General features: G+C 27.0%; 1 protein-coding gene across 1 annotated transcript in view; it reads left to right on the forward strand.

Annotated features, from left to right (window-relative positions):
- LOC118070154 (calcium-activated potassium channel slowpoke-like) overlaps positions 1 to 16,053 on the forward strand; it is a 104,488-nt gene that overhangs the window by 63,409 nt on the left and 25,026 nt on the right. Inside the window, exons 10-12 of the mRNA XM_035088586.1 lie at positions 2,084 to 2,239; positions 2,315 to 2,391; positions 12,261 to 12,311. Of these exons, the coding sequence (XP_034944477.1) occupies positions 2,084 to 2,239; positions 2,315 to 2,391; positions 12,261 to 12,311 (284 nt within the window). The remainder of the gene's footprint in view (positions 1 to 2,083; positions 2,240 to 2,314; positions 2,392 to 12,260; positions 12,312 to 16,053) is intronic.

The raw sequence follows: 16,053 nt of genomic DNA on the forward strand, positions 1-16,053 counted from the left end.
TATTTTGTAGTAATGTAATACAATATAATGCTTCAAACTATCAGGCATGTTTTCTCTCTCTCTCTCTCTCTCTCTCTCTCTCCTATTTTCTGTATCTACATATTTGACTTTCTCTCTCTTTCTCTTTTTTATTTGTCTATGTTGGTTTTTACGTTTCCGATTAATTATTATTTGAAAAGTGCTTCTACATGGAAAAAATTTTTAAACATTTTTACTGTAAAAATTGAAATAAAAAATATGGCAGTAAAGACAAACCGTAGTATCTATTATAAAAAAAGTGTTTAAATAAACTAAACAAAAACATAAAGTAAAAAACAGTGCTGAACACAATATTGATAATACATTCAAAAATTATTAGGTAATATTACTCAATAATTTTTCAATGCATTATTAATGTTGTGTTATATGAAGATACAAAATAGAGAATATTTATCATATCTTAATCATTTTTATTACTTTTTTCTATTTTTCTTACGAAGGGAACATCTCACTTTTAATCTTCTGTCATTATAGTGTTTATAACAAAATTAATTTTTCTTTCATTCCGATTTTACTGCCTGAACTGTTATAACTATTTGTGTATTGGAAGAATTTTTTCCATGCAAATGAAAATCTGTGAGCCAGCATGTTAATAACTAATTAATGATATATCAACTACTGCACAGATGTTTAAATAAGGTATCAGTATTCAATAAAGCCATAAGGTTTTCATCGATATACACTAATTTTTCAATAAATCATAATAAGTTCAAGCATCGATGAAAGAATATTATTAATTGTAATTGTTAAATAAACCAACAATACTCGAAAATTACTCAAAGGACAATGAAGTTTTTAATTGTAACAAATGAGAAAACTCTCAAGTTCTGAAGTTTAGCCCAACTAGAAATTCTTGTTGGATATGCTTAAAGATCAATGCGGATTCTTAATTTGTGCCTCATAAAAACCTCACTAATATTGCTTCTCAGAAATGGTTCAAATGTGCCAATCAATCAATGTGTATCGATGTAATATCATTTAAAAATGGCTTCATTTCATTAAATACAGATATCTTATTTTGCTTATGATAAAAAGTTGCATAATTTATCGTTTATATAATGTTAAATCTAGTTATCAAGATTTGAAATATAATTATACAGAATTTAACGTACATTCGAAAATTAAACTATTGATCTATTGATTATAAATAAAAAGTTTGATCTCTCAAAGGACATAATTTTCAATAAAAGAATTGATTTTATTAGTATCTTCAGCAAATTTATGAATTAATTTTTATTAACTATTGCTATAATATTTATTCTCAAGAATAATATCAAGATTATTGTATTTGTTATAGAAAAATTATCTCCTTTGTAAAGTAGGTATATTTCTTTGAAAGTTGAGTAATTTTCCAATTTCTCTCGAGCATAAAAAGTACTCCAATTTGTTTAATATTTTAATTTCATTTTTTTCAATTGTCGTTTTTTCTTTAAAAAAAAAGCTATAGTATTACTTTTAATTAATTCCACAAACATTATGTAATTATCGTAATGATTATTATCTTGGTAATGATTAATCAACAATTATTATTTCAATTATACAAAAACAATAAAGAAGTAAATTTTAATAATTAATAGATTATTTATTGGTTGTAATAAAATTATATTTATAAATATTCTAGATAAAAATTTATCAGCGTTCATGTACAAAATAAATAAAAACTATAAAAGCTAGGTAGCTAGTAAATAAATTTCTACAAAAAATTCTTTTTAATTGGTTAAATTTTGAAGTATCAGTACATCATCAATATCAATAATTTTGAAAACTAATTTGAATATTTCCTTAAACTCATTTATTATTATTTTATTATTTTTATATTTTTTATGCTCGAGTTATTATAGTAGAATTTTTAGTAAAATCTAAGAATGAGTATTTTTCTATTTAGATTTGGAAATTCTATTTTTCATATTTCATTTTTAATTTTGGATATTCAAACTCTTTACAGACACAAAACTTCAAATAAACTTTTTATTAAATCTTCATGAAACAAAATAATCAAAAATACTATTTTATGTCCAGCATCTAATATATGAATTTTTGGTAGATTATGCTTCACGAAATTGAAGCTTCTACTTTTGGCTATTGAAATCAAGGGAGAAGGTGGTGCAGACAGCAAAATTTCGATAAATCCACGAGGTGCCAAGATTACAGCTAATACTCAGGGATTTTTCATTGCTCAATCAGCTGATGAAGTTAAACGGTATGAAATTGAATTGTCATCTAGTTGATTGTCTTTGAAATTAGTTCTTATATCTGATTAATAAAATACTTTCAGAGCATGGTTTTACTGCAAAGCATGCCACGAAGACATCAAAGATGAAACGCTCATCAAGAAGTGCAAATGCAAAAACTGTAAGTTACTTCAACTGAAATTATTTATTAATAACCTTTTTTTAATACATTAATTTCTACTAATTAAAATCTATAGCTTTTATAATTACTACTTAACACTTGGTACGTCAAATTGTAACATAACAAGTTATTATGTGAGTCACATGTCAAAAATTTAAGCCACCAAAATAGAAAATATTATAATTAATTAATTATAAATTATTTCATTCTTATCTTCATACAAAAGTGATCTGTTTTTACTCGTATTTAAAACTAAATTGTAAAAGATAGGTTTAAGTTTATTTAATTTTATTTCTTCATAAATTTAGAATTTAAAAAATGTCTAAAAATATACTAATTTTCTATAAATATTTTTTTATTGAGAAATTATTGGAATGAACTCACACGGTGAGACATTGTATTTTTCTAAGTAACGTTAGAATCTTTAAAATTTTTTAGGTAGATCCAATTTAGCCTTCTAGTTTTAAAATCTTACAAGGTCAATGTTGATCTAATAACACATGTGAGCATAATTGTTTCTTGAATAAGACTATTCATTACTAGTTAAATTTCGGTCAATTGTTTTTTTATTTCATCTTCTTAGGATGAGATTTTATTCAATTTGAAGATGATTGATAAGATCTAATCCAGTGCATTTAAATTTGATCCAGAGATAAATCAAATCGCATTAAACCCACTCATTATCAGATTTAATGTTTGACATCGTGATTCTTATTCAATTTGATTTGCTTAAATCTAATTAGATCTACCCAGATTTAGTTGATTTCAAAAACTCGATTGATCTGTAAATTTAATCTCATCAAATGGGGCTGTTATATTCTAAAAATCTTTAGTTTATTTTTATTAGAAAAATTTTACATAGAAAATATAAATTTTATATGTTCACGTGAAAGTTTAACCTAAATATGAAGAATTGAATTTTCAAAATAATTGGATAAGGAGGAGAAAAATTTTCATGTGACTTGCAAAATAAATAATTAAGCAATCAACGGAGGAATCGTAAAAGAATCTAAAAGTGTTGTCTGCTTTATTTTGCCAATGTCTCCGACATATTTTTTTTTTAACTCAAATATAATTGTCCCTTAATGTTTTTCTTTTCACTGAATGTCAACGTACACTAAAGATAAATAATAATTACTGACACCTTAATATGGCAGTGACGATAAATTGTTATAATATATGATCTAGTGGGGCAGCAGCAACGCTCCTGGGGCCGGGACTTAGGTAACGTCTCTCAATCGCTCGTTTACTCTCAAACTTTTTACTCTACTTTCGTCTGAGTATATATACTTTTTATTACTATATTTTTACGACTGTTCTATCGCTCACAGCCCTTGTAATTCGACCTGACCTTCGCTCTTCTATCACGTTATATCATTGCTCTCAATTTTTATATCTATTTCTGTATCTAAATCCCTACCTCACTGTCTTGTTTACTATTTTCTCTGTTTTGCCTAATTCGCTCTCAATCGCTACCTATAAACTGTTCAAACTTTTTATCCGCGCCAATAAGGATGATAATACAGAATCGCATTTTTTACCCTCTTCCATACATTACTTATCTACAATCGTACACTGAGAAAAAATTTTATTATCCTGCCAAAATTGAATTTACTTAGAAATATCTAATTTGGTTTACTAAAATTGTTAGAAGATAGAAAAATTTTAACCCTACACCCTTTCAATCGTTTATAAGGGTACTTACTTGACAATTTGATAACTTAACAATAATGAAAGAATTAAATGTTTTAGCTTGATTGATTTTATGTCATTTTTCAAGTACAGAAAACATACAAATCTTTATAACAACTAAATTGAATATTAAAATCATATACTTATCCAGTAATTATAGTAATTCAATTAACACGAGAAAATTCTCGATTGAATATCACTTAATTTAATTAAAATGATAAAATGTACTTCTATTGTGATTTTTTCTCAGTGTATTTTATTTGAATCATTCATATTTTATTTTTCATAACACTTGAAGAAAAAATTTCTTTAATTTTTCAAGCAATAGTTCTAAAAAATAATTAACACGATGCTAGTATTGAAGATAGAAATCTGGAATAAACAGTTACATATTTATTAATATTGGAAAAATGAAATATTGAATGAGTTAAAAGCAAGTGAAGTGTATTAATTTTCCCTTGATAGTTGAGTCAGTTGGCGCATGACCAACTGACTAATAAAAAATACTAGTCTGCACTCTAGTATGTTCCTTTATTCTCTGATGGTCTTGCATTGCATGTTCTCTAGCTCGCGTTGGGTCCCGCCCCAATAAAAATGCCATCTTGCAAGAGCTTTAATATATTGAGTCGCACATCTTCAATGTCAACAACTGTCATTGATGAACAATTATAAAAATGAATAAATTTTAAACAAAATTTACACATTTTAACAATCATTAATAACTTATTATTCACGATTGATAAAACAATATTTTTAATTCTAAAACATGTATGTATTAATGATTGAATCAACGGTCAACTAAAATTTCTATACAGAGGAAAAAATGGAATATTAATTGTTATGAGAGTTTGCCCTGTATTGTTATATGTACGAGTACTCTCACCTTGTTTCATTAGATTATAAATTATAATATAAAAATCTTCGTGTCATGACACTTACATCATAAATTTATAGCTACACACTATGTTTATCATCTACAGTGATTTTTCAATCGCTTATGTCTACATAAACCCTGGGCACCCAGAGAATTTCATCGTCGTCAACTTTATTTTTCGATTTAATAATAAATAATGAAAGTGACATTTCAGAGTGACTATTTTTTTCGAATCAACTATCGTGTTTTCTTAATTGTGAAAAAATTTGTGGTCCTCAATGACAATTATTGTTATCCATAATCCGTATGGGATTGACCACTATATTTTTGCAGATGTTGGAATGATGATGATGCAGACTGGAATGGTGAAAGGAAATACTGTTTACCGAAGTTATCTCGATGGTACGCCATATTCCATTCAGTCATTATCTCGTAATCCTTCGATTTTTCTATTGAAATAAAAATTAATATTAAAAATTAAACCAATCATGCTGACGTTAAAGTCTGCATTAAATTACAATTGGCAATATTTTTTTAACTTTTCATTTGGAAATTATTGTAATTTTTTTTGCAACGAAAATACTATTATGATTAAAAAATAATACAATAATTCATGAATGTAATTTTTTCGATCAAGATTGTTAATTTATAATACAAATATATTTAACTTTAATTGATTATTCAGAAAAATAATAATATTATATTTCAAAATTTTAAATTACTAAAAATCCAAGTGATTAAAAACTGAACATTTAAAATGTTCACTATGTTAAATGACATAAACAAACTGTGACGGTTTTGTAGATAAATTTTAAACGTTTTCAAGCGTTTACCAAAATCTAATAGTTCGTCTATAGATTTTAACATCAGAAATACTTAAGTGTTTTATTATAAAATATTTTCAGCATTTTATTATTAATCACTTAAATTTTTGTGAATTTGCAGTGAATGTTCAAAGTAGAAATAATTCGAAAAAAAAACTTTCTGATTTTAATACCGTTTAAATTTAAATCCAAAATATCTTTATTAATCTTTATTTATTACATTAACAAATTTTTAATTTTTAAATATGAACAAATCATTTCAGATAATGTATAACATGAGCGAACTAAAAGAGTAATTAAAGTATTAATTATAGTGTTTTTGTCAAAATATTATCTTTTTTAATGCAGACTTTATTAATGGTTCAGTGTTTAATAAATTTTCGTTATTTTCAAATGTTAAGTTGTTGTTAAATGCAGAAGCCTCGTAAGAATTAAAAAAAATTGAATAAAATAGTTTTTTATTCATTAAGTAAACCGTCCTGAATAAAGTCAGTGGTCGGCATTTCGTTATGATTTGACTGGAAAATGCTAGTGATAAAGTCAAAGTTTGATCAGACCATTTTGAGTTCAAATGAATTATTATAGATTTTACTTTAGTAATTATTTCAAAGTTTATTTAAGTAATGTATACATTTGAAAAAAACTAACATGTTTAATGATCATAAAAGATAATAGTCTTTAAATCTTAGCTATACTTTAGTGATAAAATTTTTGATTAACTTATTTCCGTATTATCCTTATTTAAGTGTAACTTTTTGTAGAATTGCATAAAATCTCGAAAAGGTTTAATATAGTTCAGTGTAAATGTACCACTAGAAATCTTCATGAGGATTTTAAGTGAAACAAAGAAGCTAAAGGAGATCTGTCCTATAAAATCATCATAAAGATTAAGTACGAAAAAACCTAATCTGAATTTTTGACCTAAAATATGGGAATGTACAGAAGCTTAAGGAATGTTTAAGCGAAAAATTATTTCTCTCTATTTTTGACAAAAAAAATATCAAAGTATTTTGAGACTACTTTTTCCAGTCAAAAATTTAATTAAGTAATATATGAATTGATGGAAATATTTCTAGATATAAATGTCCAGATACATTGAGAATGACCACTGACTTAACAGAATGAAGCATTTTCGAGCATGTTGTCTTATGTTAAAATTCATATGTATTCACATTTTGTTGTGACGTACCACTAATGCTGAGTGACAAATAAATGTCACATTACCAAGTAACACGTGCTTTTTTATTGGTAACAAACATGACTGTTTATTACTAATGATATCATTTAAGTGTTGCTTTCAATATGATTTAATATTACATTTAAAAGTAGATTTGATGCAAGAATTTCAAGTAACTGTGGCTTTCTGCTATTGAATTTTTTATTAACTAGCAAACTAAAAACTTGAAGACTTATTCAGCCATTACGTATAGCCAGCGCATTACTGCCCCAAAATATTTGGTATGAACTTCAGACAGATATTAATCACTTATAAATTGTTTTAGTCCGGACAAATAAGGGAAATGGGATAATTTTGGTTTGCTGCGGCCAAATTAATGATTTATATATGACTGGATCGGAAATTTCGCGAGAAACACAATGGTGTAGGTTAAAATTGTTTGGCACGCATAGGGGGGGGGGTAAATCGCGAAAAACCGCCCCCCCTCGTGAATTTTTCGATTTCTATGATAGATATGAAAAAATGTTTTAAATAAAAGTTGTTCAGAATTTAATTTTAATAAAAAAAGTATTGAACACTTTTTTTCATATCTATAATAGATAAAAAGTTATTCGCGACTGAAGCTTCACTATTGACAAAAGCTTCAGTTGCGTCTAAGAAAATTAATAAAAAATACTTAATGTTAGAAATATTACTTTTTGGCGATTTATTTAGAAAAATGAGATATTAAATTTCATTTTTAGAGAAAAAATTTTTTTTTTCATTAATTTTTTCATTATTTTTATAAACAATGAATTATTTAAATCATTCCCATTTTGGTTCAAATGCACCGATCAGCTCGATTTTGGGCTCAAAATGTGCAGAATTGGAAATGGAACATTTCATATATGCAAAGTTTTTCATTATTTTGCACCTGTTAAAAGTTATACAGGTATAAATATTTGGGCCCCCGAAAGCACTTTTCCTCTTCTGCCGCCGTTGGGTGCGACAGAGAGCAATATATATCTCTCTGCTTCACTCGCACTCACACAAAACTTCTGCGCATGCGCCGAGTATGGTAAAACGTGAGTGCGAGTGAAATGCTCAATCCAACCGTAAGTGTGACAAAGACACTATACGGTGAGTGAAGAGGGGATGTTTTGGGCACATGCTGGTTACTTTAAAAGTCTTTCCGAGCTCGAAATGTATTAGCGCGAGATTTTTTCTAAGTTCTACGCGCTTTAAATTTTAGAAAAAAAATAATTATGGGTCTTTGTCACACTTACGGTTGGAGTGAGTATTTCACTCGCACTTACGCTTTACAATACTCGGCACGTGCGCAGAAGTTTTATGTGAATGAATAAGTATGAAATATGTATGGAATGATGGTACTGTAAGAATTTTTTAATAAATAGAATTACAATAAAGAATGAATTGGTTTAAAATAATTTTTTTATATTTTACTGCATGTTTTCAAATATTGAAAAAAATGAATGAAATGGTTAAAAAAATTTTTTTTATATTTTACTGCATGTTTTTACAAATTGTGAAAAATGAAGAAAGACTGTATTATTTTTATAATCTTAATTTGTTTGATTATAATTATAATTTTTCAGGTTTTAATAATGTTTTTATTTTTGGCAAAAAAAAATCGGAAAAAAGTGCCCAAAAAAGTATAGCTAGATCGATAGGAAATTTAATTCTCTATCGATCTATATATATGATTATTGGACCTAAAATTCAAAAAAATTTCCTAACATTTTTTTTAACCATTTCATTCATTTTTTTCAATATTTGAAAACATGCAGTAAAATATAAAAAAATTATTTTAAACCAATTCATTCTTTATTGTAATTCTATTTATTAAAAAATTCTTACAGTACCATCATTCCATACATATTTCATACTTATTCATTCACATAAAACTTCTGCGCACGTGCCGAGTATTGTAAAGCGTAAGTGCGAGTGAAATACTCACTCCAACCGTAAGTGTGACAAAGACCCATAATTATTTTTTTTCTAAAATTTAAAGCGCGTAGAACTTAGAAAAAATCTCGCGCTAATACATTTCGAGCTCGGAAAGACTTTTAAAGTAACCAGCATGTGCCCAAAACATCCCCTCTTCACTCACCGTATAGTGTCTTTGTCACACTTACGGTTGGATTGAGCATTTCACTCGCACTCACGTTTTACCATACTCGGCGCATGCGCAGAAGTTTTGTGTGAGTGCGAGTGAAGCAGAGAGATATATATTGCTCTCTGTCGCACCCAACGGCGGCAGAAGAGGAAAAGTGCTTTCGGGGGCCCAAATATTTATACCTGTATAACTTTTAACAGGTGCAAAATAATGAAAAACTTTGCATATATGAAATGTTCCATTTCCAATTCTGCACATTTTGAGCCCAAAATCGAGCTGATCGGTGCATTTGAACCAAAATGGGAATGATTTAAATAATTCATTGTTTATAAAAATAATGAAAAAATTAATGAAAAAAAAAATTTTTTCTCTAAAAATGAAATTTAATATCTCATTTTTCTAAATAAATCGCCAAAAAGTAATATTTCTAACATTAAGTATTTTTTATTAATTTTCTTAGACGCAACTGAAGCTTTTGTCAATAGTGAAGCTTCAGTCGCGAATAACTTTTTATCTATTATAGATATGAAAAAAAGTGTTCAATACTTTTTTTATTAAAATTAAATTCTGAACAACTTTTATTTAAAACATTTTTTCATATCTATCATAGAAATCGAAAAATTCACGAGGGGGGGCGGTTTTTCGCGATTTACTCCTATGCGTGCCAAACAATTTTAACCTACACCATTGTGTTTCTCGCGAAATTTCCGATCCAGTCATATATAAATCATTAATCTGGCCGCAGCAAACCAAAATTATCCCATTTCCCGTATTTGTCTGGACTAAAAGTAGATTCTTTTTATAACAGTCCCTTGAAAAGAATCCATCTGCAAATAAGGTAAATTCTCTTAATCAGATTAGATACAATTCTGAAACAGTGAAAAATTATCATTCCGAGTCAAATGTTATATATTAATTTTGTATTGACGATATTGAATTTTTTAATATATTCAATACAAATTGAATATTTAACGAGTATTGATTTTATAAATAAATTTTTACTGAATTCACATTAAACACATTTGAATAATTCCGTTTTCGGATACATTCCCTATGAATATAGATTCAGTATGAAAAATAATTTTTTCAATATTGAATCTATACTGACGTTTCGGAATTTCTAAATTCTTGTTCAGTATCTTCAATATGGAATCAATAAAAATTTAAAATATTCTGTATAAAATAAAGATTATTTGGGGTTTACTTATTACTAATTATATTTCACTAATTATTAAAAGAATACACATGAAAATTACATTCAATCATTTATTAAAACTTTAATAATGTTGTACACTTAATTACAAAAATTTTTCTGAAGTACGATTAATTCTTACACTTTAAAACTGACAAATACAAACTAGTTGTCAATTATATTTTTAAAAAAACAGTTATGAACTTTTTATCAGTAGTTTTTGGAACTAGCACAATTAAACTAATTATTTATTAATCACAAGTTACATTAGGACTGTAGCAATTATGAGCATATACATCTTCATAACGAAATTTTTCTAATGCACTTCGATTTTTCGTTGAAAAATGACGTTTAGACAGATCGGTCGATTAACGGTTACTAAAGGCTACCACTAATTATATTTTTAATATAAAATAAATTATTTTATTCTTATAAGAACGATTTCAGAATATTCACTTTAAAAAACCGACTATGTTGATTCAGTATTGAAGTCAGAATAATCAATATGAGATTCCCTATGAGTCCCTTGAGTCTGGTGAGAGGACGCCATATTGTTCAAGTTTTGCCTAAAATCCCATAAAAACTTAAGGAACTTTAGTCTTGCCAGACTCTATTTTGCTAAAGTCTATCTTAAAAGAACTTTGTATAAGATCAGTTCAATAAAAACTCCGTCAATAATTTTATTATTAATTAAATATGATTTCAGAATGTTCATCATCGATTTACAATACTCTTTTAAAGGAGCTATTCTGATTTTATGTTGGAAATATTAACGTCAGAATAATCAGTATGGAATAAGAATGATTTCAAGATATTCAATACATACAATAACAGATTTGAGATGAACATTCAAAAATCAGTATTTTCAATATAAATTCGAAATAGTTCCAAAATATTCAATATCGAATGAGTAAGAATTCGGTACATTCAGTGTAAAATTAATATAAAAATTTTGACTCGGGACATTCTAAATGTTAAACTTAAATTAATTTAAATATAGGCAACCTGTAGAGTGTTTCTTTGCGTAAATTATTTATTTAATTGAAATTCTCCATAAAAATTAAGAAATATTTTTTAATATGTTTCTAATTAAAAGGGGGTTGTTTCTGATTATTAGTTTAGATCAATATACAAAAGTTTTTATAAAACTTTAGTTATAATATAATATAATAGTTATAATATTTTTTAACTTTGATATAAATTTACTTAGATGAATAACCAGTAAATAAATGGTTATTGTAATTCAGAGTAAAATTATAAAAATAAAAACATTTTTTTTGTGTGAATTTTAATAGTATATGTGATATGAATTATTGGCATAAAAACAAAGTGTTATTCAACTGTATCTGAATTAAAAATATATCCAGCATGTGCAAATATCTTGTTAAAATAACAGATGAGTTTAAAATGCCCAGGGTTTAATTATTTTATCTTTATTTTTCAAGACACACAAAAATCTGAATTTAACCATTAATATCACCCAATAAATCTATCAAATAACATATACTACATAAACATCAATCATTTGGCATTGACATGTAAATATAAAAAATCACGTGAGTTTTTTAATTTACTGAAAGAAAAGATTACTGCAAAAACAAATCCTGAGAAGCAACTTTTTATATTCAATATCTGCAATCAAGTTTTTAGTCGTTAATCAACTGAAATTGATAAATTTTCTTTCAGTGTATTCAGTTGTGTTCTAAATAATTTATAGTAATCTCGAACTGCAGTAAATTATGGGTTGTTTGTGTTGATAATATTAATGTTCCTATCAATCAAATTGATTTTTCAATCGTTCATCACCAGTAATATTCATCAATTGGAAAAGAGTCATTGATGGTAGAAGCCTAAAATTAGAAGACGTTTTAATGGTGATTAATCGATAGAAAAGATCAAATTTGATTCTGTCCCACATATTGATTCCCAGCCATCTGGAATGAAATAACTTGAATGTGAAGACTAACAACTATGGTTCTTCTCCCTCCGGGTAGTGGCCACATTCAGGAAGGGTGTTCGGGCCGTTCAAATGGTCGGAAGAGCAAGTACGTATCCTTCGAGAGTAGAAACTATGTCACTGTATCTATATATTATTATCACACACCGGGTCCTATCCTTCATGAGTGCGAGTTTTGCGTACAGTCATATCTACTATTATTTGAACCTCGGTCGAGGCCTTCACACACTCTTTAATTGCTCACTGAAGTGGCTTTTGTTTTATCTCATTTTCATATGCTTTTATTTAATGTACAATATGTATGAAATTTTTTTTTGTTGTTGTCTTTATCACTGATAACGTTCAAGTATCTAAACTGATTATTGTTCAATAATTTAATTTTATGTAAACACTTTTAATTACTTTGTTATCTATTGTTAGTTAACTTCAATTATCTCGATCTTTATTAATTTTAATGCATATTTTTTAATTGATTCTAACTGAATTTTTGGATTCGATTTGATTTTATTTAAGCCAGGAAATTTTATACTTACCGGGAAAAAATAAAATAGATCTACATTGATCTACTGAGATCTATTTTTTGGCACAATTAAGTTTACTTTGTTCTGTGTACATCTGTTTTGATCACTTTAGATCTTCTGTGATCTCTGTAGATGTATTTAATTTTTCTTGTCATCGAGATCAATGGAGATCTCTATAGCGAAAAAAAATGGCGAAAATGTAGATCTATTTTATTTTTTCCCGGGTTTGTTTGAATTACAGAATAAAAAATTTTTCGTATAAATTATGTATCATTTAATTCAAAGCTGCTTCAGTGGAAATAATCCGAATCTTTCACACATTATTTTTTTCAAAATCACGATTATCGTACATGTGATTTATTTGCGGATTTTTATATCACTAAACAACGAAATAAATGAAATTAATTATTGTTCGACGAGACGATTTTTTCATTACTAATGTAATAATCGTGAATTTGGCATTTAACATTCTATCAACGACTCATATTACAATTGTATTATCACGTGATACTTCATCATAATTATTGCCATAAACAACCGATAGCTTTCTATTAAGTACTATCTTAAAACAAAATAGTGAAAATTATGAAAACAATTGCAAAATAAGCGAATATTTTCTGACTTTACTGGTTCATTTTTGAAGAGTATATTTATTAAAATTTCCATAATTTGAAAAAATAACTCAATTCAAAATAGATAATTATTAGACGTAAGGTTGTTTCCAGGTATTAGAAGTTGATTAATGTTACATTATAGATCTATAGAACAATTAATGCGATATTTTAACACCGTTAAAGCGTGTATTCTCTATAAATGAAATAGTGAAAATGATGAAATTGACTGCAGTGATTATAATACAACTGATTGAAACAGTGGTTTAATTTACACTGCAAGATTAATGAATATTATAACTTCAAAAGTCAACTGAAGATATAGATTTTGCTTTTCCAATACTTGATTTGCGCTAATGTCAATATTTTGTCATTCCAATAAGTAAAAATTATCAATAATTATCGGGAAATAGTGGTGTGAATTTCCAGGGTCATACTCATTCAGGTCAAAAATAGCTTCAAGTATCTAAAAATATAAATGTAATTTTACCATGACTTTGTCTAATAGAGATAGTAGTTGATCGGAACATTCCATAAAGAATATTCCAAAATAATAGAACGAGGAGAGGAGATTTTCAAAGACAAAATATACGGGGGAGTTTAGGGTAAAATCCCAATAAACAATGCTCACTTCATATATTTACTGCTTTGTATCCTCGAGGGTTAGTTTCCTACGAAGGAGTTTAGGGGAGATACCAGGGCTAATGAGGGTCTGGAGATGAAGCTTTCAGCATAAATAGATTGTTTTTTATGAGTTACGAACTCGAATTTGTCAATTTTACTGAGTTTTGAATCAGTTTTTTCTCATTAAGCTGTTACCGTAAAAGACTTGTTTTTAGGGGGAAGGAAAGAAGGCAACGGATAATTTTAATAAGGATATATTGTATCTGTAATCCCTCGTTATTTGTCAAAATCTTAACTATTTATGGGTAAGATAAAGATGGCGTTGAAATGTAATTTTTTGGTATATTCATCAACTTAGGGAGCATAAAAAAGGGAATAGAGAAATTCAATGAAAATAGAAGATTATTTAGAGGATATATTTATGACATTGTTATTTCATATTTGGTTACTTCTTTGTAGTATTTTCTGGAATTAAAAATGAATTGGAATATTTGATGCCAAATTTACGATGATTTGTGAATTTCTTCCATAAATGTCAATTTTTATTTAATAAATTTATGTCTAAGAAAAGTTAAGATAATTATGTTTATATTTCAGATAATATTGAAGGGTAATCTCGACTTAAATGTTAAAGAATTTTATTTTTCTAATTCTTGAAATTCTATAACGAAATATTTCGTAAAGCAGATAATTGAGATGGTTTATTACAAGAGATACTTTAAAAATTTTAAACAAAATCAATGATAGATATACAACTTTCCTTAAAACCCAATCTAATGAAGAATTAAAATCTCAAGTTGAGTACACGCAGAGAAATGTATAGTAGAAATTACCCTGAATTTTATAGTAATTTGGTGACACTGCAGGGTGAGGGTAAAAATTACTATACACATTATAAAAATTACTGTGCACATTGTAAAAATTACTAAACTGCATGGTAATTTTTAAGATAAAATTAGAGTAAAAATTACTATGCAGTTTAATAATTTTTACAATGTACACAGTAATTTTTATAATGTGTATAGTAATTTTTACCCTCACCCTGCAGTGTCACCAAATTACCATAAAATTTAGGGTAATTTCTACTATACATTTCTCCGCGTGTAATCTTATCGGTTCAAACTACTTATAATGACAGTTAATTCAACTTGTGAAAATTTTTATTGAAACTCTTTCAATGTCAATTTATTTAGCCTGAAAAATCTAAATTTAAAATAACTTTCTTATGTTTCAATAAGTAGCTATCCAATTAACATTTGTTGAAGTTTTGAAGTTTATTTTAATTCCTACTTAATAATATTTGAATAATGAAAAATTTCAAATGAAATAAAACTAATTAATTAATCTAGGTCTAGGGGTTAGAACAGTGAAAAATTTTGCCTGGTAGAGAAGAACAATATGGGCGTGAGCATGCGCACAAACAAATGTTGCCTTTCTATACGAAGCAAAAAAGTGGGACTTTATAACTTCTAAACAGGGATTAAAATTGAAGTTTACGTGATGGTATGACAAAAATAGTACATTTAAACTATAGGATCAAAGTATAACATTATGACCTTGATTATAAACTGTCATTCCACTAAAAGTCTCGTTGTGTTTATTTTTGTCTAATGAGTTCTTTGTTTTTCTAGTCAATAGTTTTTCAAGAATTTTCTCTCAGAATGACCCTTCAATATTTTCACATTTCATCGGCTTCATTACTGCTCATCTAATCTAAACATTTAAACAATATCAAAACTGAATAGTTGTGACACTCATCGACCTACGCAGTTTTAATAATGACAATTCAATTTCATTCGCGAAACTAAATTTATTAAATATTTTTATATAATTTTGATAATGCCGAGAAAGAACAGAACCATATAAAATCTCTACAACTAATTCGGAATGATTTTGAATAATTTGAATACTCATGTATCAAGATAGTATATGTTAGTGCTTTGTTGTAAACTTTTGATTGTTGTTTAAAATATACTCGATATTTTTAAATGTCGTTATGAATGCCTTAAATAAAAAGTTTTTACATGTTTTTCGTGGATAATAATTATAAACTACCTTACGTAATATATGGGAC

Source organism: Chelonus insularis, unplaced genomic scaffold, assembly GCF_013357705.1.
Source record: "Chelonus insularis isolate UGA/USDA-ARS -01 unplaced genomic scaffold, ASM1335770v1 contig_533_pilon, whole genome shotgun sequence".
Taxonomy (NCBI): Eukaryota; Metazoa; Arthropoda; class Insecta; order Hymenoptera; family Braconidae; genus Chelonus; species Chelonus insularis.